At 42.2% G+C, this 24,016-nt stretch overlaps 1 protein-coding gene across 2 annotated transcripts in view; it reads right to left on the reverse strand.

Annotated features, from left to right (window-relative positions):
- COL5A3 (collagen type V alpha 3 chain) overlaps positions 1-24,016 on the reverse strand; it is a 546,803-nt gene that overhangs the window by 122,966 nt on the left and 399,821 nt on the right. For both annotated transcript variants that reach the window (XM_069231786.1, XM_069231785.1), the window contains 3 exons: positions 15,209-15,316; positions 6,733-6,840; positions 1,040-1,093 (listed from right to left, as the gene is read on the reverse strand). In XM_069231786.1, the coding sequence (XP_069087887.1) occupies positions 1,040-1,093; positions 6,733-6,840; positions 15,209-15,316 (270 nt within the window). The remainder of the gene's footprint in view (positions 1-1,039; positions 1,094-6,732; positions 6,841-15,208; positions 15,317-24,016) is intronic.

Raw genomic sequence — 24,016 nt, forward strand, 5'->3', positions numbered from 1 at the left:
CTTATTTGCCAGAGGATGGGGTCCCCCCATCCCCTGGCGTCCCTCTGGTGTGGGTTGGGGATAGGGAAGGGCACCTGTGGGCCCATTCCATGGTCTCTGACCATGGAAATAGGCTCACAGGTCCCCTAACGGCTGCCCTGACCCAGGCATTAAATAATGGCGCTAATAAGGCCCCCTTCCCTCTGTGCTTAATTTTAGCACTGGGGTTAGATATGGTGCTAAGGCCAAATCGTAATTTTTTGCCCAGGAACATACAAGGTAGTTTCCCGCAGGCAAAAATTACTTTAACTCCTAAAGTTTGGCGCTAGATGCCAAAGTATAAATTCGGAGTTAGGTTTGTGCCGAATTTGCGTAAAAAAAGACGCAAATTTCGCGCAAATGGGGTATAAATATGCCCCGTAGTACTATGTGGAGAGGTCAGGCAAAGGGAGAGGGCAAGGGGCTGGGGGGAAAAAACGTTCTTCTTGTTTTAAAAAAAAGCAAATATTTTACAATTCTTTATTTAAAAATGTTATGCTGGGCTTTAGTATTTTAAGTTGTGCTGCGGGTGAGTTTCAATTTCCCCTTTTGCATTGTGTAGGTGGATGGGCCTGGCTATGAGTTGGTGGAAAGTAATTTATTTTGCAAGGATCTTCTGCCAAACTAAAACATTTTTTTGATAATGTAAATTCAAACAAATCAAGATTTATGATTTAAATTTGTAATTTTCATTGATTAAAAACTTTTTTTAATCAAAACTATAATGATATACGGTGGCAGTAATAATGTATAGATGAATAATTGTGATTTGAAAATGACACATTAATTTTCTACGAAATGTTTCTTCTGCATGGAAAAGCATCACTAACATTGTTCTTTTGAAGCTGTTTGCTCAGTACAGAAGCAGGATTGGAAATAGGGGATAAGGTTATTTTCGAAAGTCCAGTGAGTGCGAAAGTGGGCACTCATGATTTCTGCTCATAGGGTAGTGAATCTCTTCGTGGAACATAGCACCTTAATTTGTGATATTCATTAGACGATCAGTGGATGTAATACTTACAGCGTCTCCTTTATCTCCTTTGCTGCCCTTCTGGCCCGGTCCACCCATTTCACCCTGAAAGGTAAAAACAACAGAGCTAGTGTTATTTTCTTGCATAGGTAGAACGTGGTCTTTGTTGGTATCATTTGAATGCACAGAGTGGCAAGGTTCTCATAGACTTCCTGACGTCCTAATATCTCACCATTTCTTTTTAGAAATATACAGCTGTGAAGTCTAATTCTGGTTTTCAACAAAGGGAACCCCTTGTTCTTATCCCAGAATGCTTATCAAGGGTGATGTCACTATGCCAGTGGAGATCTAGGCTCCTAAACTGAAGGGGATTAGACAGTGGCAGCATGTTTTGGTCACAATTTGCAGCGGAGCCTTCTTCTGAATGGCAGAAACACTATTCTAAATCATTCTTCCTTATGAGGATTGCACTCTCTAAGAATGCCAGTAATTCAGGTGTCAGTAACAACTGTTATTTACAGTATTTAGAAATAGAATAGCAGAATTGTGGTATGAACCGCTATATAAAACAGAAAGTATTTTTATTATTGAATACACATGCTGGTTTTAGAACGGGAAACGTACACTGACCCTTCAGCCTATCTAAGATACAACTGGATTGGATTACTGATCCATGCCAAACGCTCATAATACAATAATGAAGACAGTTATTCGTTTTAAATGAATGTTTAATCTGAGATGCACTGAAATGGAAATGATAGTCTATGTACTCTATGCGTGCATAAGGATGAATATGTTAGTTTCAGTGTCCAAAAGTGAGATGATTCTAGGCAGTGGACCTTCGTGGCACATACTTCACATTTACACATACATGCGTTTGTGTGTAACTAGCCTTGGCGACAAAACCCTGGATTGAGAGCTTTTAGAAATAATGATCTGTAGATCTGAAAAAGACTTCAACTGTACTGGCAGCAGACACGACCTCTACTCTGCCCCATCACATAGACTTTCTTAGTGTCGGAGAGTGTCCCAGGTTCCAGAACTTGCCAATTGCACAAACCAGCATGATGACAGAGTGAGCAACCCTAACTTGCTCTGGGCATCTACACATGCGGGAAAGTGTAAGGCTGAAATTCCATTCACACGCAACCACTAACATCTCTGTTAAGACTTCTACTAAACTTGCAAACTGCTCACTGTTCTATTTTTGTGAAGACGATTGTATCATGCGAATTGAGCTAAGCTTACCAGGCTACTGTAGACACGTGTGAATGAGAACATGGGCTGAAGCCTGCAGGCCTAGGGCCAGATTTTAACTAGGTATGGTATTGCTGAAACTGGACTCAAGTATTATGCTTTACGGTATTATGCCTTTGCTGACTCAAATTCTGCTCTAAGCCAAACTGTGTGCTATTAGGCCCACTCCACTTTAATCTTAATTTCCTTAGCTCAGCTTTCTGTGCACCAGTTAAAGAAATCATTTCCCCTGGAATGAGGAATAACAGTTAGGTCTTGGAATACCAGGACCAATTCTGCATGTTCTTCCTGTTTTGTGTATTGCAAAATATTTCAACCAAAACCGAAAACATTTACTACCTGCTTATATCAGGTGATAACTGTTGCAGGTGCTTTTTCCTAAGCCCATAAACCCATTAGGACTAGGGGTAGGTGGTGAGCTCTGATCCACTGGCAGAGTTAACAGAATTTTTGGCACTCCATACTCTGCTTGGAGCGCAGAGTTCGGCCAGAAACTCTGCTATCCCCGGCAGCGGAGCGGAGCCTACCGCGTGCTCACTGCAGCCCAGTTAGGGGCTACACAGTGCAGACAGTCTGTTCTTGTGCTGTGTGACGCATAACTGGGCTGTAGTACACACTGGGTCCAAAGAGGTCTGCGGCGGCTGGGCATGGCCCTGCTACAAGCTGCTGGTGAGGAGCTGCACCGGCGACAGCACCTGACTCATTTCACTGTCCTCAGCATCCTGGGAGCAGGGGGCAGACAAAGGTAGAGAGCCAGGCAGCTGGCAACGGGGTCCCTGGAGTGAGGAGTTCCAGATCCAGGTAAGACCCTTGTTTCGCTTTCTCTTCTATGTGCACAAGGGGGCCGGCACAGGGCATGCATATGAGGGAAGTGGAAGGGTCTGTGCTTGGAAAAAAGGAAACTTGCCATCAGGAAACTACTTAAAAGAACCTGTCTCCCCAGAGTCACTGGGAAAGGAAGTGGAGAAATGGGGTACAGTGCTGCTGAGGCCAGCAGGGAGCGCTGGAGACTGGGGGAGCATCAGCTGCTGAGTGGTAGTCCGGCAGCCCCCACAGATGGAGATGTGTGTGGATTGAGGGAGTGCCTTAGAGACTAGTGGCAAGCAGGGCTAGGCCCTTTGTGAAAATACAAGGCTGCTGGTGGTGAGCTGGTTTGCTGCTGCAAGTGCGGAGCCCTAAAGAAAGGACAGTCTGAGGCTGTGTGTAAGTGCAGACGAAGCAATTGCAAGGCTGGTGCAAGACGGGGGTGTGCTTGACCCTCTTAAGCAAGTTTGTGAAGGAGGGTAGTTGGTGAAGCGAAGTGTGCCGGTGTGGTTGAGAATAAACAGCAGACTGCAGGCCGGTGGGCTGTGTTAGTACAAAAGGCCTGAAACAACAGCTTTCACTGCCGTTTCAGCATACCCTGGTGTTAATGCGCCTCATCTCTGAAGCGCTAAGCAGGGTTGGGCCCAACCCTGTTGAGCTCTTCCGAGATCAGGCACACTCAGCACCTGGGTGCTAGAGCAGATGGAACTCCTCCGCATGTAGAAGTCTGTGGAATTCCACTGAGTTTTTACCCAACTCCGCAGAACTCCCTGGAGTAGAACTCCGTGAGCTCTGTCCACCACTAACTAGGAGGTGGAAGGAGGACAGGAGTCACAGTAGGGAAAGATGCTCCTGAAATGGATTGTGTGATCCTTGCAAACCCATGTGCCTCATTCATCTGCCAAAATTATAAAAAGGCTAAGTTCAGGTAACTTGCTCTAGGTATAAGTATGTGCATTTCAAAGAAGAGGCAGGTTTAGAAAAAAGTAGTTCAGCACAGCAACCAAAGTTGCTGTGCAGCATTTTACTCAGGGAGAGCATCATAAAGCCATATCTACTAAGGTGTAGCTCTGTTGCTCTCTTCCCTAATGCTGGCGTACAGACTGCCACTGCCATGCAAACACCTTTGTACTGTAGTGCGTAAGGGTGTATGTGATGTCTAGATTAGGTTTTGTACTAGGAGAATGAAGGATTCACTTCCAATACAAAATCATATGCTTTGACTAACTTTGATCATATTGGATGTGCATTGTACAGTGCAGAAGGTGTGCAATTTGTGAAAAGTTAGGAGATGAAAACATTTCTCCTTGTAAATGCCTTCCTTAGTGTGGTGTTATTGTTTGTCACAAAGCCCTCTCTGTCAGTTTTAGCAGATTTCGCTCTGTCTCTTAAAAACCATGGGTGATAGGATGGGAACGTACATGTACCATTCAAAAGACGTCCCTTGATGCAAGGTAACGCAAAGGACTATTTGCGTTACTTTTCAGACAACTTTTCAGCACAAAAAAAGTGTTAAGCTGGAAAGTAAATAATTTATCAAGAGTTTGCACTGATTTTTGTCACTTTGTGTGACTTAGAACCAGTGCAGTGTTGACACACTGCCCTATTTCCCATTAGCCTGCTTGCTGCAAACCTGCCAGCATCGGCTTTTCTTGTTAGCAAATACTGGTCTCAGCTGAGTTAGGGTCTTTGGAAACTCACAACATAACTAGTTGTGCTGGCTTTCCCAAGTCCGCAGTCAAGGTCACCTTGCGCTCAGAATCCAGCCAAAGCAGCAATTCTTAGGTCCGAAGGAATTTTAATTGGGTTTTTGAAGCCTAATTGGAGTTTTCATCCTTAGGGCGCCTGATGCCTTGGAAGTGTGTCGCCTTGCCAGGTCCCAGTGTTAAGCTGAAAAGGAGGCAGGGGTGTTTGAAACATCCGTCTCCAGCCTTTCATCGCCAACACGAAGCTGTTCAGATGGTAGTTTACTGGAGCTGGATGCAAGCTCTCCTTGACGGGATTACAGCGCATCCTCGAGACCGTGAAGGGGCCGGAGGGGGCAGCAGCAAAGGATGCTAATGAGAAAAAAATGGACTTACGCAGAGTGTGGTTTGTCTGTTGGCTATTACAGGGGGAGGGGGGCTGATCTCAAAGAGGCAACACGAAGACGCAGCCTCGGCGTTACTAAGAGACAGCTACAAAAGCAGTCACAGTGCATTTGCAAAATGGCAGCTACAAAAGGTGCTCATGGAGAGCAACACGGGACAGCCACCAGTAGGGTCCAAATGACGGGCGGCCAGGTAAATAGTGGAAATGTTCCCACTTCTGATGTTATTGATACTGCAGGTACTGGTTAACTCAGGGTATGTGGAAAATCTGGGTCATTACCAATGGGACCCTGTTGACCCACTTAGAATTGAGGAATTACCAACTGAAGTGGTAATTCTGCCTCAGAATGCCTGGTAAATCCTCATTTTTGGCCAGACTTTCATCCAGAAATGTTGGAGTGGATGTGTTTAGTAGTAGATATCTCAAAGTGAAAGTTGAGAGTTCCGCCAGTGTTCCCACAGAGCTCATAATTTCGGCTACTGTTACTGGACCAATTAGAAGAAAGAGGCCACCACAGACGGTCTCAGAGAAGCAGCTATATTACAGGACAACACAGCCAGATGACATGAAAGCAGTCATTCACAAAAAGACTGCTTAAAAAAGGAAGTACCAGAGAAGCACAGAGACACACCCAAGGGGCGCCCACTAAGAACCCCATTACCAGTTGCCTGTTATCTCAGAAGAGAGATACTGGCCGGGTATTAACCTTGCTGGGTGGTGACTTCGTGTGAGATAATAGGAATTACACGTTCGTTCTCAGTAGAGTGGGGAATAGTATGCTGACACTGGAATACAAGGTCCATTCCACGTTTCCACCTTCCATGTGAGATAATGGGCCCAAATCAGCCAACATTAACCATCTGCTTGGAGGAGGTGATAAATATTTCAGGCGCTATTCCTCCTTCCATGGTTGGGGCAGGAGAGGGTGGGGTTGCAGGTGGGCATGACCCATTTTATTTCTGCAGTGGGAAACTTCGTCTGTTTCCACATACGGAAGGATAAGGGCGAGTGGGGGGCAGGCTCAGCAGTTACCCACAACTCCTGCAGCTCCACAGGGAAGTCTGAGCCTGATGTTTCTGGGCCTGGAATTATCAGTGGAATCTGCATTCCTGGTAATTTCAGGCCTGGACACACCGGGAATATGTACCTGTTCGGAGATGGACCCAGAGACACTGCTGTGGGCAACTAGTAATGAGGCTCTAAGGCAATTAGAAAGATGCAAGCACAAAACAGCACAAATAGCAGTCACAAAATGGGCGCTAAAAGAGAATTACAAAGAAGCAATGATAGTACGGCCATCAAGAGGCAATCACAAAAAGGCAGACACTTAGAAGTAGTGGTACAGAAAAACAATCATGAAACGGCTTCTTATAGACAATAGTGTGAAGTGGCAGTCATGGAGAATGAAGAAAGAGGGAGCTTCAAAGAGAGAGTCACAGAAAAGCACACATAGGCAATTATAGGGTAGCCAATAAGATGCAGCACTGTCACAAAGGATGTCACATATCGCACCATTATGAAGGTCTTCCGTCACTTTTTCTAAGCCACAAATTAATACTCAGTTACAGTCAAAGTTCATTTTCTCACAGTACCTTGTCTCCATCCTCTCCTGCAGTACCCTGTGTCCCAGCAGCACCTGGGAGCCCAACATTGCCTTGTATACCATCCTGCCCAGCGGGGCCTATTGGGCCTTTTTCACCCTGCAAGAAAGAATGAAAATATCTTACAGACATGACAGTGATGCTGCAGGCATGACCGTTGTGTTACTGGCATTGTTGTGGTGTTATATAGAAGAGAAATATGAGATAAAGTACTCCCTATTGTACATTATAAGGATACTTCAAGTCACTGACAGTTCCCTGACCATGTAGAGGTATGAGGTTGAAAGCTATTTTCCTTTTTGTGGTCATGAAATCTGAGGTGGATTTCAGGGGGTACTTTATTCCTTGTAACACATATTGATAACATCACCCTTCTCACAAACCATTTAAATCCTTGGCGTATTGCTGCTTAATTTTCACTGCCAACAAGAGAATAAAAGCAAAGCTAACACTATAAAATAAAACACATTAAAAAAGCAATAAGTATTTTTTGCAAAAAAAGATTTAGAACCAGTTCAACGTAAATCAGATAAAAACACAATGTGACTCAGATAAGGGAGGAACATGCAAAGATCATATTGCCTGTTTTGGCCTATTGTCTGGATCATTTCGTTTAGTAAAAGATAGCAGAAATAGGGAAAATCAGTTTCCATTTACTTCATTTAAACTGTACCGGTAATTATGCGACGCGACCTGCGTTTCACCATGGCTACGGGCAGCAGGCATTATGACATCAGCAGTGAACTGTATTACCTTACTACAATTATGAAGCAGTGTCAAGTGGGTACAAAAGTCACAAGTCACCTGTAATAAGGATTGGAGGCTCCCATTTATTATATATGAATAACAGCGAATTTACGGGGATGGGAGGTTACTAGAGGAACAGGAGTGAAGGATGTTAGAGGTATATCAACAGCTTTATTAGAATATTAGTAATACCAAAATTGGTACAGCTTTAGCACTGATTCTAAAGGCATGATTACAATGTTACAGGTTCGGCAGTCTACAGGAGCAAGAACGGTTACCATTCTGAAGGCATGACACTGATATTACAGAGATGACGATGGTGTAACAGACACAGTGGTAATGTTACTGGCATAATAGTGCAGCTACTAAACTGATGGTGAAGCTACAGGAATGATAGTGATGTTATGGGCATGACTTTAATTTTACAGCTCTGAAGGATAGATGATGAGAATAGCTGTGAAGTGGTTATGTTACAGACAGGCTGCATGAATGGCAGTGATGGCTCCCAGTGGCTTGCAGAAATTGAAGAAATAACCCAATCATGGAGGGAAGTTTCACAAACCTCAGCAAAGTAATAATTGCAGTGAAGTTACAAGCTTGGGGCTTTGATTGTATTGCAAAATGTATATCTCTATGATCACTATGTGTGGCGCTGAGGCACTTGCCTACATGGTTTGCATACTACGCCCATAGGGTGTGTGGTGGAATAGTCTTGTCTTTGTTTTGATCCTATGTAGGAAGTGTTTCCATGTCATGTGTGAGGACCACTGAGATGCAGGTATGGGACGCAGTGCTTAGCTGTGTGACGATCAAGTGTAAGAGAGAGAAGCACAGTTTATGATTTTCAGTAAACTGGAACCTTTCAAAGGCTCTGTAGGGGCATTTATGGTATTTCTTATGATCATAGTCCACATAACTGGCTACTGCACTGGGCTATCCAATCTAAGATATTCTCTTTAAAGTATATGGCCCTGAGCAGGCACAGGCTGGATGGGGAAAGGAATTGGTTACTTACTGGTAATCTTCGGTACTCCGAGTCATAGTCACAATCCTAACAAAGTGAGTCCTTCAAGTCTTACCCACAGAATTAGCTAGTAGAAGTAAATAATACATGCATGCACCACCAAACATGGCAGCCACAGGAAGCAGCTGACAGTTGATTACATAGATGGGACCACAACAATAGTTCTTCCTGAAAATACCATGCATAAATACAAAATAGTAAATGTTCCCCTTTTTTGTAAGAATCAGGGAACGCAAAGGGGGAAATCAATGACTGTGATGAAGATTACTGGTAGCTACAGAGTCATTACCTTCCTTGTCCGTCTTCCTTGTCCCAGCCTTAACAAAGTGAGTTTATAGCAAAGCTATTTGTGAACAAATTGACAGACAATACTACAAGGTAATGCAACATCCAGAAGAATTTAATCTCAAACCGAAAATGTAAACCAATACATCCATCAATGGACTGATGTAAGAACTGCAGTCCTAAAATCAAAAGAAATTACGTCCCCCATACTCAGTTTGCAATGTGAAACAAAGGTATGTGGGGTAGACCATGTGGTTGCAGCAGAGATGTCCTATGGGGAAGTGCTCCGAAGGCTGCCCACAAGGTTGATATTCCCCTAGTAGAATGTCCTTGGACATAAGAAGGAAGGGAAACTCAAAGTTGAGGTCATAGGACGGTGGCCTCTATTAGCCATACGAAACGTAAGAAAGAGGAAATCCTTCTTTCTAAAAGAAGAGTTTTTTTCTAAATAAACGTAAAGGGCTCTTAGCTGGTCTAAAGTATGGGCAAGTACTAACTGCTCTGTAGATGAAGATGTAAAGAAGGCAGGAAGCACTACATCCTTAGACAGATGAAATGAGAATGATACTTTCAGTAAGAAAGTAGGATACGGTCTAAGTAGTGCCTTGTCATCAAAAATCTTAGGTAGGGATCATGATATAGCAAGGGCCCAAGCTCACCCAACCTGTGACCTGAAGTAATGGCAGCAAAAAAAAATACTTTTTACATCCAATATTTCAAGGAATTATGTGGCCTTTGATCAAATGGTGCTTCCTGCTAAATATTCAACATCATAGACAAGACCCAAAGGGGCCGGTGAATGGATGAATGGACTATTCAACTGGAAGCTTATAGGGCAGATAATTGAATTGTACCATTGATGGGACCCTGATGGCCTTAATCGCTGCCCATTGGCTGTGAAATATGGATACTTGTAAGCCCAACAGACTTAAATCTCTCAGGAATTAATAATATGTTCCTCCTTCACAAGACACAGAAAACAATCCTCTCAAGGAATACCATTTCGAGAAATTCCTCCAATGTCTCTCATAGACTTTTGAAAGTGGTCCTGGAGTTCGGTATGGAAGGAATGACTTCTGTGGAACAGCCTAGCTCTAACTAGAGAGTTAACTGTGAGAGCTCTTCCGGGGGAGAAGAAATCAGAGAGGAGATGGTCTCACCAGGATAATTCAAAGATGTAAAATTGATAGATGAGATAGCAAAGGGTACCAGGGCTGACAGCTCCCAGTGGGAACCACTAGCAACACCTCTACCTGCTGCTTCTTGTTCTTGGACGAGGCCCTACTGGTGAGAAGGAAGGAAAGGAAAGTGAAGAGGAGACCTGAGGGCCATATGAAACCCATTGCATCACTCCTCCAAGCAAGTTGGCATGGTAGAGAGAGCACAAGTAAGAAACAAGAGCTCAAGAGATTATTAAAAGGGCTGCAGCCATGCCCTCCTACATCCTCAACCGTTCCCTGCAGGTGCTTTTTGAGATTATAGGAGACTCCTAAGGTGCGCCATCAATTTCTATTGTCCGAGAAGGGGGAGACAGACGTTTCCAAAGATTGCCTTGAATAAGGCACCGATCTACTGGAGTTCTTGGGATGGAATCAGATTTGATTTCCTGGAAAGGAGAATAAAACCTTGGTTCTCCAGGCAATCACATTCCATCTGGATAGCTTCTGGATGCTTAAGAGAAGAGGAAGCACATATTGGCCAATCGCCCTGATAAGGGAAAACCAAAAGAGTTAGGGGCATATTTACAAGCCCCTAGCACCACCAGAGAGTTACTTTTTGTGTGGCGATGTGCACTGTGCCATTTTTAGAAGAGGGCGCTAAGCAGTTTTCTGCGTCAGAGGAGTGTGCAACGGGTGTTGCTGTGGGTGTTCAACCGCAAAACCCTTTGCTTTTGACGCTGCCCCAGATTTACAAGAATTCAAAAGTCTGTGGCAAAATGAGTAAAATCCTTTGATCCTTCCTCCCACCTTTCCCAGATAGTCATGCCATAGGTCTGGTTCGAGAGGCTGGAGATACAGAGGACTATTGCTCAGATTTATCAATGAAGGGAGTTTTGCAGCAATGTCCTCTTCTGGGAAAGTGCTTGTTTGTACCCCTAGAAGTAGATGGTTGACCAAAGGTTTTCCAATGACCAAAACCACTTCCTCTTGATGGAAGTTTAATTAGGGCCAAAAGTTTGCAATTTTCCAAAGACTTTTTATCAGATCATGAAGTTATGAACTAAACAGCTTTTACCCATTGAATGGAAGTTGACATAAGAGAGATTTCTGAGAGTTGTTTGTCTTTCAACAGATGCATCCATATATGGTGACAGGCAGATATTACCAACCCTAAAGCTGCACAATCTGCGGATAAAACCATCAAAGGTTATATCAGGCAATAATCTGACCTTTTGTTCTTATATGGACAATCTGGTATTTCCATCCTCAAATTGCTGAAGCTTCTGAGCCCAGTGCCTGGTATTCATAAAGAAGTGATTGAACTGGGTATGTTGTGTAAGCCCCAGCTCTGATGCCAAATCTGGATGCTGAATATGCTCTCTCCACAGCTACTATCATCTTCTTGTAAACTTGATATCAAGGAGAAGCATCCTTCGCTATTATAGTGTTTTTTTAGGCTAAGTCTGCCATTAGAAAGTCAATTTTGCTGTTCGAAGGACATTTTTCTTGAAAATTCTGAAGTGGATTTCTTTTTGCAAGAAAAATTGGAAAATTAGCTTTCTCCAGAGCAATCCATTCTCTTGCTAATAATCCCCCAATGGGTTTATGAATAGGTAGAGCCTCACGGACCTTCTTTCTGTACTGACTGCAAAAGCCATCCTCAAATGATTGCGATAACGTAGCAGGGAAAGAAAAGTACTCACTGAGATGCAATAGAACCTTTTTTTTTAAATCATGCACCACCCGTTTCGCTCACCATGCTGAAAAATATTTGAGTCAGGATCTGGAACAAAAGTAATCCTGGGGACCTTAACAGATGATTGTCCCTCAAAGGCTGCAAAGGCAGCCTCAACCATAATATTAATCATGTGTTGTAGGAGGTCCATTTTGGCACTAGGATCCTCCAAGGGGGCAGATGGTGCAGAGCTCTCCTCTGCGAGCTAGCTAGCCTCTGGCACACTGTGGCTTGACTTGGAAGCTCACTTCACCAATTCACTTTCCCCATTCCATTCTGTTCACACTGCAAGCGAGGAATGGAGGTACGTGAGCATTTTTATCCACATGGTCCAAACGTCGTCGGCATTTCTACATTACCCCATCACTAAGTCATGGGCTGTGTTGATTCAGTCAAAACGCGAGACTGCAGTCATATTGAAAACAAGTGCTGCAGTCTCACAACTTATTATCAAATAAACAAAATGGCAGAAATAAAAGCATGTAGTGAACAGGCACTGCGCTATGCAGGGGTAGTGGCTACCTCATGTTTGCTCAGTGAAGGAAGTTGCATTCCTGTCATTAGTTATTAAAACATTGTTGCACATGGACGCGATTCAATGTAGTTTAACCTCGGCAGCAAGAGCAGGCCTTCGTTTCATATTCTATAAATGGTAATAAACAATAAGTAACGATAAATAATAATAAATAAATCACATTTAACTTGTGTCCAGATGATTCTAGTTCTTGGAAGACACAGAAAGAGAAGAAGGGAGAAATGTTACTTTGGCCTCTCCTATTTGGTCAGCTGTCAGTTACTTCCTGTGGTCTCATTGTTATGTGGGGTATATCTGAATTGTTTTACTTGTTTTGGTGAATTCTGTGGGTGAGACATGGAGTGCTCACTTTGCTAGGACTGGGAGGAGGAAGATGGACGAGTTAGGTAATGGTTTGTGCTGTAGGCTGGTAATTCATACTTTGTGAGCTTCTCGTCACACTCACCAATCACTTCTTCTTTCGAAAAATAAATTGATTAGGCTTCTTAAAGTCCGGCAATCATTGCGAATATGAGTGAGACAGAAGTCTTCACTTATTTTTACTCACACTGCGCCATCACCTGTAACACCATTTCACATATTGGAATTGTCTTTTTACTTATGTAATGTACAGAAGGTTTACATTTATAATTTTAGAGACCGGCAGTACATTCATTGTGACAGCAGGGACATTGAAAGGGATAACCCCTGACCCCTTGGAACATTATTGTACATAATGCCATTATTACCATAGATCCATTGGAATACAGGGTGCCATGTTTTCTCCTTGAAAAACAAAAGAGCAGCATTTCGAACAAAGAATCCCCACGTCAGGACTATGATACATGTATGCTGCTTTTAGAGTAAAGTGCCACTTGCTTCCAAACATGATATGGGCGGAGTACAGTAATTTCTGGTTCAATAGACATGGTGTCTCAGGCCTAGCAGCAATATTGCAACCATTACAGTGGTATTAAGGCCACTGCTGCAACGTAAAGGCAGGCCTTGGCAGTACCTCTTACTGGCCGAGTCACTGAAGGACTCCACCAGTGGTGGTTGAACCTAGTGCAGTTCCCTCAAATTCAGATTATTGAGTGAAACTACAAAGAATGAATCTCCACAGAATGGATAACTGCATGTTTTCACAAGTGCATTTATTGTGGTTTTAAGGTAAAATGAAGAAAAGAAACACATGTTCACACTTACACTTGGGTCAGGTTTGCATTACCTTAGTAATGTAAATCTGGTGCAAAGTGTTGTGGTGCTATTTATTTTCCAGCACAAATCAGGATTTGCGTGGGAAAGCTGGCAAAAGTATCACATAATAGCTCCTACTTTAATATGTTGAGTCAAGTGAGCGTTCCATCAGTGGTACGTGGGACTTTCCACACAACCACCTATGGGTTTTGATGCAAATCCATATCTATTAACACATACTGCTATCCTCAAGGTAGGTGTAACTGTAGAGTAGGTTTTAAAACTAGCCACATTTTTCCAACTTTGCATGTGTGCTGCACTGTACATTACACATACGAAGTGAGGAAAGTATTAGAGCCTAGTTTTTGGACTGGGGGCTCTCCTTGCTGTCCAGTACAAAGGCTATACTGCATAGAATGCACAGCTCCGTGCACAATGAGGCAAGGGTGTGTGCACTGGTGCATGGAAGTCTGAAGATGCATGAGCACTGGGAGAGAGGCAAATAGTTCAATATCTCAGTAGATATGGTACTATTGTGCTTTCTCTCATCCACACAGCGCAGCAAATTTGTCTGCTGAACTGCACTGCATGAATAGTTAGAAAATCTGCCTCAATGTGCATTAGCTACTCCATTAAGTGCTCCTTCCTGGGCAGAACTGCATTTGGGTAGCAGAACCTGAGTCAGGCACCTTCTCTGTGCACCACTGAACATATGGCTCATTATGCAAAAATTAAATTGCATGATTTCTCATAAGTTCAGTCGGGCCAAACAGCTCTATTTCGACTTTGTCTTTTACACATAAATTGGTCAAGCTCTAAATATTTGATTGTGATAATTTCACGCGGAGCTTTGTATTTTAAAAAGCTTCAGCATTGAATCACACCTCCAGGTCTTAGTTTGATCCGGTGGTATCCGGTGCGAGGCACCAGCACCTATTTTTGAGGGATGGCATTTATTTTTCTGCCGCAAGCATTTACTGCGAGCAAAATACACATATGTGAAAGAGGGAGGTAGAGAAAAACGAAAAAGTGTCACAATGGGAGAAAGCAGAAAGCTGCAAGAGTGAGCTGAAGGGGCAGGGAGTAGCTGTAAATGCATTAAAGAGGCCCAGGGTGGCTTTAGGATTATGCTGCCTCAGTATTCTGTGTCTGCATATTTGATTGCAAAAGCCAGGTCTTATCGAGGAGAGGTTTGGGCACTTGCACGTTTTTATTGACAAATTAAGAACTGTACACCTCTCCATCTTTTGCACCAGCTTGGTGAGTGAGACTTCAGTATGTGCTCTCATCCATTCAAGGGCTAACTTTAGGTGGGCGAGTCCAGATTTTTTAACTTTTATTTAACCCAAAATGGCATTCCTTTACATTGCGATCTTGTTTAAAGCCATGTGTTTAAACCACTCATGCTTTGCCAATGATGTATAGTTGTGAGTTTGCAAAAGCATCCCTGCATTGATCCCTGACCTCTGGTGTAAGTTCTGAGGCTCCCACATTGCTTAGGCCCAGCTGTAAAACTTTCTCAGCAGACAGTCTGGCCAGAGTGAAGTCAGACACCAGCAAGGAGACTCCGGTGACTGCAGAAGAAAGGCTGTCAGTGCGGTAGGAGCATGGAAGACTGGTAAAGTCGGATCTTCCCCCTCCCTGCGCCCCTAATTAATTATCGACAAGTGTGCAACTTTCTTGCCTAGGTACACCTCATGTTTCAGAGTGAAGCCCCTGGAGTATTAATTAAACCTCAAATTCCAAAGTTCTGAACCTCAAATTTACAAAACAGAGAAGCAGAAGTAAGACATTTGATTACGAACCGGAGAACCCTTTTCACCAGCAGGTCCGGGGGGTCCCTGGCCACCAGGGCGTCCTGGCTGACCGATTCCGCCTGCGGTTCCAGGTGGGCCACGTTCTCCTGTGGGACCCTGTAATAACAAAACATCAGTAAAAAGAATTAATTCAAATACAAAACATGTTGGCTGTGTCTCTGTACTAGTGTGAAACTGAGACAACATCGTCATAAACCCGCCATGCTTCCAAAAAATTAGATTTGGAGAGGGGCACTATAATATGTGATGCTTTCTCTCGTGGTCTCATGTTATTCTGGCTGTTGTTTATGTTTCATGTATTTATTTGGAATCATGATTACCTCAGGTGCTGGACAGGATCTAGATTGTTGGACGTTGGACATTGAGTCCATGGGTCCTTTTCATTAAAGGACATTTCTTCTTTGATCTCCCTGGCTTCAACATATTTGTTACATTCAAATAATTCATAGTGTACGTTTTATCTACATTGTGGTATACTACATCCCTTGGTACCAGGAGTGGGGTCTCGCTGAGCCCATTCTAGACCCACTGACAACATTGTTATTTTTTTAAGGACGTCTCTACCTACATTTTCTTCAGCTTTATTTGGTGCAGCGGTTTGTTTTAAAACTTGCACATTTCTACGATTGTGCTTGCCTCCTATTTTTTTTTAAACCCAGAGATTTTCATCACTAGAAATTTCAGAGGTCAGTCACCTGTGTTATTCTTAGCGCAGGTTTCTATCTGTGTGTTTCTTTGCTGCGGGAGCATGTCTGCTCTGATGTTCGTTCCTGTGAGAAGCATCTTTCCTGTTGATGTTTCGAGGGCGTGTTTTGAAGAGAGCAGCGTTTGGTGAGTTAGCAGTGTAACGTCCCCGTTCTTCGAATCCTCCTACGATAAACCAGCTCTTTGTGACGTCATGGGAACCCTTGAGCAGCGTCGTCATTTCATCGTGCTACATCTGTGGTGCTGTGCCAACGCGCCTGTTTCTAGAAGTGTATTGTGGCCAACTTTGTGATGTTATTGGAGCCTTGGAGCATCGTCTTCACTTTCATCATGCTGCAACTGTGAGGTCGTGCTGACGCACCTCGTTTCTGGCAGCGTCTTGCAGCATATTTATATTGCCCTAACGCCAGCTTGCGCCACATTAATTTCATTATTTTTTACGTTAATGTCGCCCAACGAGGCTGAAATCCCCGCGCCTTATTTACAGGGTGGCGCAATGTATGCATTGCGCCACTCAGTAACTCTTTGGGCTACATTATGCCTGCACGAGGCATAATGTATCCAAAGGGGGTGTTCCTCTGTTAGAGGAGTCGGAAAAATGGTCTATGGAAATCTATGAGATTTCCTTGCACCAATTTGTACGGCACTTTTAACGCCTGCTCAAGAGCAGCCATTAAAAGGGGGCTTCCATTCTTTAGAATGGGGTGCTATCTACTCTGCAGGAGTAGCGCCAATATTTTGGCGCTATTCCTGCAGAGTACATCAATAGCATAATGAAAAATGACGCTATTGCCCCCTACCCTGTGCCATGGTGAACCGTATTTTAAATATGGTACACACATGGTGCGGTAGGGGGGTGCTAAGGGGCGCAGGGAAAGTGGCGCCACACTCAGTGCAGTGCCATTTTCCATAAATCTGCCCCTTAGTTTCTTCAAGGAGTGTTTCTCCTGATGTCTATATATGAACTGGGGGTTACTTACACTGGTGTTTGTTACAACATTGCCAATTTTTTCTTTCTTCCTGATTACGTCGTGTACATCGCAGAGTCTGGCTATTGAGGTGAGGTAACAGAACATCCTTTGTTTCAGCAGCTCAGTTTGTATCTTAAGATAACATATCATTTTTGTGACAATAGACTTGTTCTCCTATGTTTTTTTTTTTGAAGACACTCCTGTTTATAATATCTTTGATGACTGTGAATCAAGGAGTTATTCAGAAAGCAGGGAAACCAGAAATAAAATGGTTTGAGTGTTTACGTGTTTTTGTAAATAATCTCACAGCAATCAATGCCAATCATTGTGCGCCAGTTAGGAAAATTGCCATATTGTTCAATAATTTGGGGGTTGCAGGGCAACGTATGTTTGATAACTTAGCACCAATCCCAGCGCCACCTAGTGAAGATGTTCCATGGAATGTTTATTTAGAAGGAAAAGAAAGAGTTAAGAGACAGTCCTTGGATGACTCAAGTGTATTAGAAAGTTTCAATTTTGCCATGTGTAAACAGTCTGCTGACAAGTCAGTAGAAGAGTATATATCTTTATGTGTTGGCTGCCAAGGATAATTTTGGTAACAATGTTTATACCTATGTATGCAATCAATTTGTATTTTATTGCTTTTCTTAAAAGGTGCAATAATGTCTTTTAACTTGTTGCAATCCCACTTTAGCTGAAACATTTGATATAGTGAAAATTACTGAAAGGTCAATTGTTATATCCAAAGTTTTTATTTGGTCATGTGGGGCAATCAAGTATCAGTTGTGTGATGGAGGAATATATGATTTCTGCTGTCAAAAAGCAGTCTTATAAGAAAAGGATCACAAGCTCAATATCTGAGAGTTTTCTATTGTGGCTCCCTCAGTCAATTTAGGAACAATCATTCTTGTTTGAAATGTCATAGACCATTTTCAAGGAGGATGCAAAAGTATGCAAAAGTCTTCCCAGTTTGTTGCGAACAACACTAGTAAGGTGAAGATCAATAATGTGTACAATGATACTTTGGATGGTGTAACACAAGAGTGTGCATATTTTCTAATGTGCTGTTGGCAGTTGATTGGCCTGATGTGTCTGCGCACAAGTGCACTAAATCCATCAAGGGGCCAGAGTGTGAAGCGATCATCAACAGTAAAGCTGTTACTCTCATGGCAGATTCAGGGGCACCTATTACTATTTTGGCAGATTGCACCTATCATGGATTATGGCCTAAATCTATGGTTTTAGAACACTCTGACATTACCCCAAAAGCATTTGGTGACCAGGACATTGGTCTTATAGGGTACTTCTGGTCAACATTGGAATGTTTGGGAAGGCCTACTGTCACTAAAGTATATCAGAGGGAGAGATACTGTAGTTGGACATTATACTGCGTCCTTGTGATGATGTGCCTGTTGTACTGGGAGAGCTGCCAAATCTAAGTGAGATTGGTCCAGTCATGTCTGTAAATGTAGCTGGTGAAGTAACTAAACATGTGGTTTCTAAGTTTGCTAATGTCCTTAAATATAAATTGGGAACTGTTCAAGGTTTTGAACTTTGTATCAAATTGAAGAGGGGGTGTCACCTAATACGCAAGGTCAGGCCTGTGCCTTTGGGTGTTAGGCAGAATTTGAAGGACTTATGAGACAAGTTGGTCTCTGAGGAAATCATCACGCCCACAGATTCATCTGAATGGGTTTTGCCAATTGTTCTTATGAAGAAGAGGTGTGGGGATCTTAGATTATGTGGGGACTTAAGGTACCTTAATAAGAATATGTTGGTGGACCTTCACCCCCTTCCTCACATACAGTAAATGGTCACTGCTTATCATCAGATTCCCCTTAGTGAAAATTCTCAAATTTTTACCACATTTGTGAGTCCATATGATGCTTACAATTAATTACGCTTACCATTTGGACTTGCATCTGTGGCAAGCCCTTTTGTTAAAAAAATATGGATATTATATTTGGGGAAATGGCAAATGTCCATGATTTCAAGGAATATATATTAGTCTACACTGACACTGCTGAGGAACACATGCAGGTTTTTGGAAAAAGTGTTTCTTGTTCTTCAATCTCATGGTACAACAGTTAAAGCAGAGAAGTGTAAATTTATGGTGGAAAAAGTTGAGTACTTAGGTGACATATATTTCTGAGGAAGGCACTAAATCTAAACTTTGTAATCTGGAAATCATTAAGGATGCTCCTTCACCCACAGGTAAAGATGCATTGCGTTCTTTCCTGGGACTCTGCAAGTATTATGCCAGGGGTGTTCCAGGGTATGCTTTAACTATGGAGACACTTAAAATACTACTCAAGAAGGAAGAAAAGTTTGATTGAGATGGCCAGACTAGTAGAGCTTTTGAGAAGATTAAACATTTATTAATCACTGCTCCTACTCTGCAGTCCTTTGTTCCTTTGGGAAGATCATTTATAACTGTGGATGCCAGTCTTAAAGGACTTGGAGATGTTTTTGGACAATAGGTGAAAGGGCGGGAGAATACAGTTGCCTTCACATCCAGAGCACTTTTGGAGGCAGAAATTAATTACAGCACCATCGAGAGGGAGGCTCCGGCATGTGTATGGGTGGTGCAGAAGTTCAAAACATACATATGGGGAATAACCACTTGTGAAATATATTCTGATCATAAACCTCTAGTGTAATTTTGAGTTGAAAATGGATAGGAAAAGCATCTGATCATTCAGTATATTTACTTTCTAGGCTACAAGAGTGTGATTTAGTGGTGAGATATGTACAAAGGGGGAAAAACATTTGTGCAGATTGTTTATCATTTATGCCTTTACCTCCTTCTGATATTGGAAGTGTAGATCACGAAACCGAATGTGTGTTAGTTCTTGTGGATGCCATGTCTGCTTGTGATGGTTTCATCACAGAGAATGAGTGAAAAATGGCCATGACCAAGGATGAAATGTTACTGCAAGTACTTCACTTTATTAGGAATGATTGGCCTTCAGAGATAAGTCTCTCAGAAGATCTCAGGAGTTTCGGACAAATAGCCATGGAAGTATCTTGTGAAAATTACATTTGTATGCAAGCTGGGTTATTTGTCCCACTGACTGAACTAAGAAACAAAATCATTAACATTGCACACGAGGGACACATAGGGTCCTCTGCCAATTGCAAAAAATTAGGACAGGTGTTTCGGTGGCCAGCTTTAGACAAACAAGTCCCAGCCTTTGTGGACAAATGTTCACATTGTGTTGTTTTGGATAAACAATGAAAGACAGCTACCAAACGTTTGTTTACTGTTCTGGTTCCTGACAAGGTTTGGGGAAAATAGCCTTGGATTCCTCTGGGCCATTTAATTTGTTGCCTAGAGACAAAAAATATTTGATAGCCACAATTGACTATTTTTCAAAATGGATATACTATTCTTTTGTTGAAGTTGCTGATTCTGATTCGGTAATATCTTTCCTTCAAAAGACATTTTTAATGGAGGGCTCTCCGTCTAATATTGTCCCTGACAATGGAGTACATTTTGTTTATAAGAAAATGTCTAATTTTATGCAAAAATAAAATATTAAACACTCTCAGGTAGCTTTGTATAGCCCTGAGTCCAACGGTTTGGTAGAGAGGGCGAACCACATTTTGAAGGATGGTATACAAACTGCGATAGCAATCAATATTGATGTTTTCCTTTTTCTTCAGGACAAAAAATATGGGCATATTTGGCCACACCTCATTCTACTACTGAGTTACCTTTAGTTTCACTTCTCAGATGTAGAGATGCCAGGACCAAACTGGTACCATTTTGGCTATCTCATATTTGAGCAGGAAAACTCAAATTGCCTAGTAACACTGGAATTACATCTTTACAACAACAACAAAAAGATTATTGGAGAAAGGAATGTCACAAAAAATCAACTATGATGTCAGGAAATGTGTTAAGGAGGTACAGGTGAACATCAATGATTGGGTGTTTATTAGGAAACTACATAGGGTTTCTAAAGGAGAATTTAAATTTTCGTTGCCTATAAAAGTGTTGAGAGCTACCAGAGTTATGTGTTACTGGAAGGGAAAGGGTGGTGGACCATGGACAGTGTTGTTCCTATATCTAGCTCTTAATCTGTCATTTCGAGGCTGGTGTATTCTGACAGGGATAGCAGTCCTGATGCTAGCACTATGTTATGCATGGATGTGATTGATGGGAGTAATGCTCAAACCACTTCACGCAGTGTTACTATAAGTGAGAACCATGATGAAAATGAATTGGTTTCCACAACCCATTTGGTTGGTGACAAAGTTTGTAAGTATATTCACAGGTCTTCTGTGGAGGTGTGTGTTGATCACAATTCAGATAGTCATGGTTACGGCACATGCAGTACTTGCACAGTTAAATTACTAGCAAGGTTTGAAGACTTCATTATGTCTTAACTTCTTTTAGTTTTGTACAGGCTTTTTGTTACAATGCAATTTTGTTAAGCATGTTTTTCCTTGCATATGTTTTATGCTTTGTTTTATTAAGGAAGGGGGATGATGTAATATGTGATGTTTTATCACATGGCCCCATGTTATTTTGGCTCTAGTCTGTTGTTTATGTTTCATGTATTTATTTGGAACAATGATTACATCAGGTGCAGGCCAGGTTCTAGTTTGTTGGACTTTGAGGCAGTTGCCTGTTTGTCCTGGACTTGATTGGTAGCTGATGCGGTTGTGGGTCATTTTCATTAAGGGACCTTTCTTCTTTCATCTATATGGCTTCAGCAGATTTCTTACATTCAAAGAATTCTTAGTGTACGTTTTATCTACATTTACGTACACTACAGTCACTCAGGACTCATATCTAGACCCGCAGTCCATTCCCTAGTGGTTGTTGTAGATTGTTCCTTAATTTGCATTGGGGTTTAGTGGCTCAAGGACTCTTATGCTATACAAGTTCCGGGATGTATGTCCTTTTTATCATGCACATTAGGATATAAAGGGTAAGGGGGTTGTGTCCTACAGCCCTCCTCCTAACCTGTTATGGTCTTGCAGTGACTTCTTCAATTTGGGGAAATTCAGTGGTCTCTCAAGGATATGTCTTACTCTTCATATGACTTGTATTTAAGTGCATGTCAGAGTCTTTGTAGTATAGTATTTATGATTCATCAACTCATACCAAGAAACAGTTTGAATTTCCTCTCTATTAGTCGCAGAGTTTCATTAGCATCATATGTCCCTGTTTTTGTGTTCCTAGTCTAACCTACCCTTATTTCCCACAGATCTCTAATGTTATTGTGTTCTTTGTTCTAGCACCTTTGTGGTGGCATTTCACTAGGTCTGTGACCCAGAATCATGGTCTCTCCTGCTCTGCGTCCTCATATCTCTTATTCTTCTTATCTCTATAGTTCCATGAGCTGTTTGATGATACTACTCCAGACCCCTCATTGTCAATATTATGCAGTGTCTGAAAATGCTATGTACCCTTGTGTGGTGTGTTAAAGTGAAGAGTGGTGCTTTGTTTTGTGAGGTGTGATATGTTGAAGTAGCAGTGTTGCTTGTGTGGCTTATTGTGGTGTGCTCTAATACGTAGATGGATGGTGCGGTATGTGGCATGGTGTTTTGTGTTATTTGTGGGTGGTGTTTTCAAGTGGGTGTGTGGTAGTGTATTATGATATGTCTAGTGTTGTGTATTATATGGTAGTATAGTGTTGTAACTGTGGTGTGCTATTACAGGATGTTATATGTCTGATATTAGGTGGTTTTGGTGATGTAAAATGTCGAAGTGCTGTATAGTACAGTATGACAGTATGATGTGGTGTTGGGTGGTGTGATGTGGTGTAGTGTGTGATGTGAAATTGGTTTTGGTGATGTAGTATGTGATATGAGACGAGGGCACTGTTGTGCTTAATGGTGTGAAGTGGTATTGTATGGTGTGATCGGCTGGCTTGTACGCTTGTATGATGTGATCTAGTGTGGCCTGGTGGCAATGGCATATTGTGGTATACTGAGTTATGATGTAGCATTATGTGGTGCTTGGCAGTACAATTGAGAATAATCTTCCATGCTAAAGCACAGCATTGTATTATGATATAGTAGTATGTAGTTATAATAAGTGGTGGAGTGGTGGCTGGTTGTCATGTTCTGATGTGATGTTATATGATGTGGGATTTGGTGCTGTGACACAGGGTTGTGCAATGAGATTCAGTGTGCTTTTGCATGGTAATGTTCATTGAGATCTGTGATGCATTGTGTTATGTGATGTTTTACTATGTGGTGTAGTGTGAGTTAATAATAAACTACCTGGGCTATTGTGTGGCACAATGGGGTAGAGAGATATAAGTTGTGGTTTAGTGTGAATCACTACGGTATGCTGCAGGATAATATTTGAAGAATATTGGATGATTTGTTTGGTGTGAGGTATTATGGTAATATGGTGTGCCCTGATGTGATGTGGCAATTTGTTGTGATGTACAATTTTACATAGTGTGGTGTGGTATGATTCAATTTCATGTGTCATCGACTTGTGTAAAGTAAAGTGGTATAATGTAGACTGGTGTGGTGTGTCATGCTTTGTTACATCTATTGGTAGGATGTTCTGTGGTGTGGCATGCTGCTGGGTGTAATATTGGGGGTACAACTGGGCCAAAGCTGAAAACCAGGGGCTGCTTTCAGAACAGCATACGCTGTCCATCCCAGAAAGTGAATCAGCCTTGAGTTAGCAGAGCTCTCTCAGTTCATTTTTTGTCTGTGCCTGTAATACACAATGTTTCAGCATCATATTTGTATGTGCCATTTATAATACTATCAATGGTCATTGAATGTGTATGGGAAAAATGCAGACTTCAGAAAGAAGTCTGCACTGTCCCTGATCTTTGAGTTAGGGGATCAACGTCGGGCTGCTGTGGGCAAGGTTTTTCTTTTTGTGTGTGGTATCTGTGATTTGCTGTGCAATCAGGACAGAATCATTCCACCAGTATCCCTGTTTATAAACTGAGGCCCAGATTTATGAAAACGTGGCACATCAGCTCTGAAGCGCCACTTTTTCATCTCCCCCATACCGGCACATAACAACACCATGGATGGCCAATACTTAACATACGTCACACCATGGCAGTAGTTAGGTATGTTATTGTGGCCCTTGGCTACACTAGCGTAAAAAATGTTGATGCTAGTGTAGTAA

Source organism: Pleurodeles waltl, chromosome 4_2, assembly GCF_031143425.1.
Source record: "Pleurodeles waltl isolate 20211129_DDA chromosome 4_2, aPleWal1.hap1.20221129, whole genome shotgun sequence".
In the NCBI taxonomy this organism is placed as follows: domain Eukaryota; kingdom Metazoa; phylum Chordata; class Amphibia; order Caudata; family Salamandridae; genus Pleurodeles; species Pleurodeles waltl.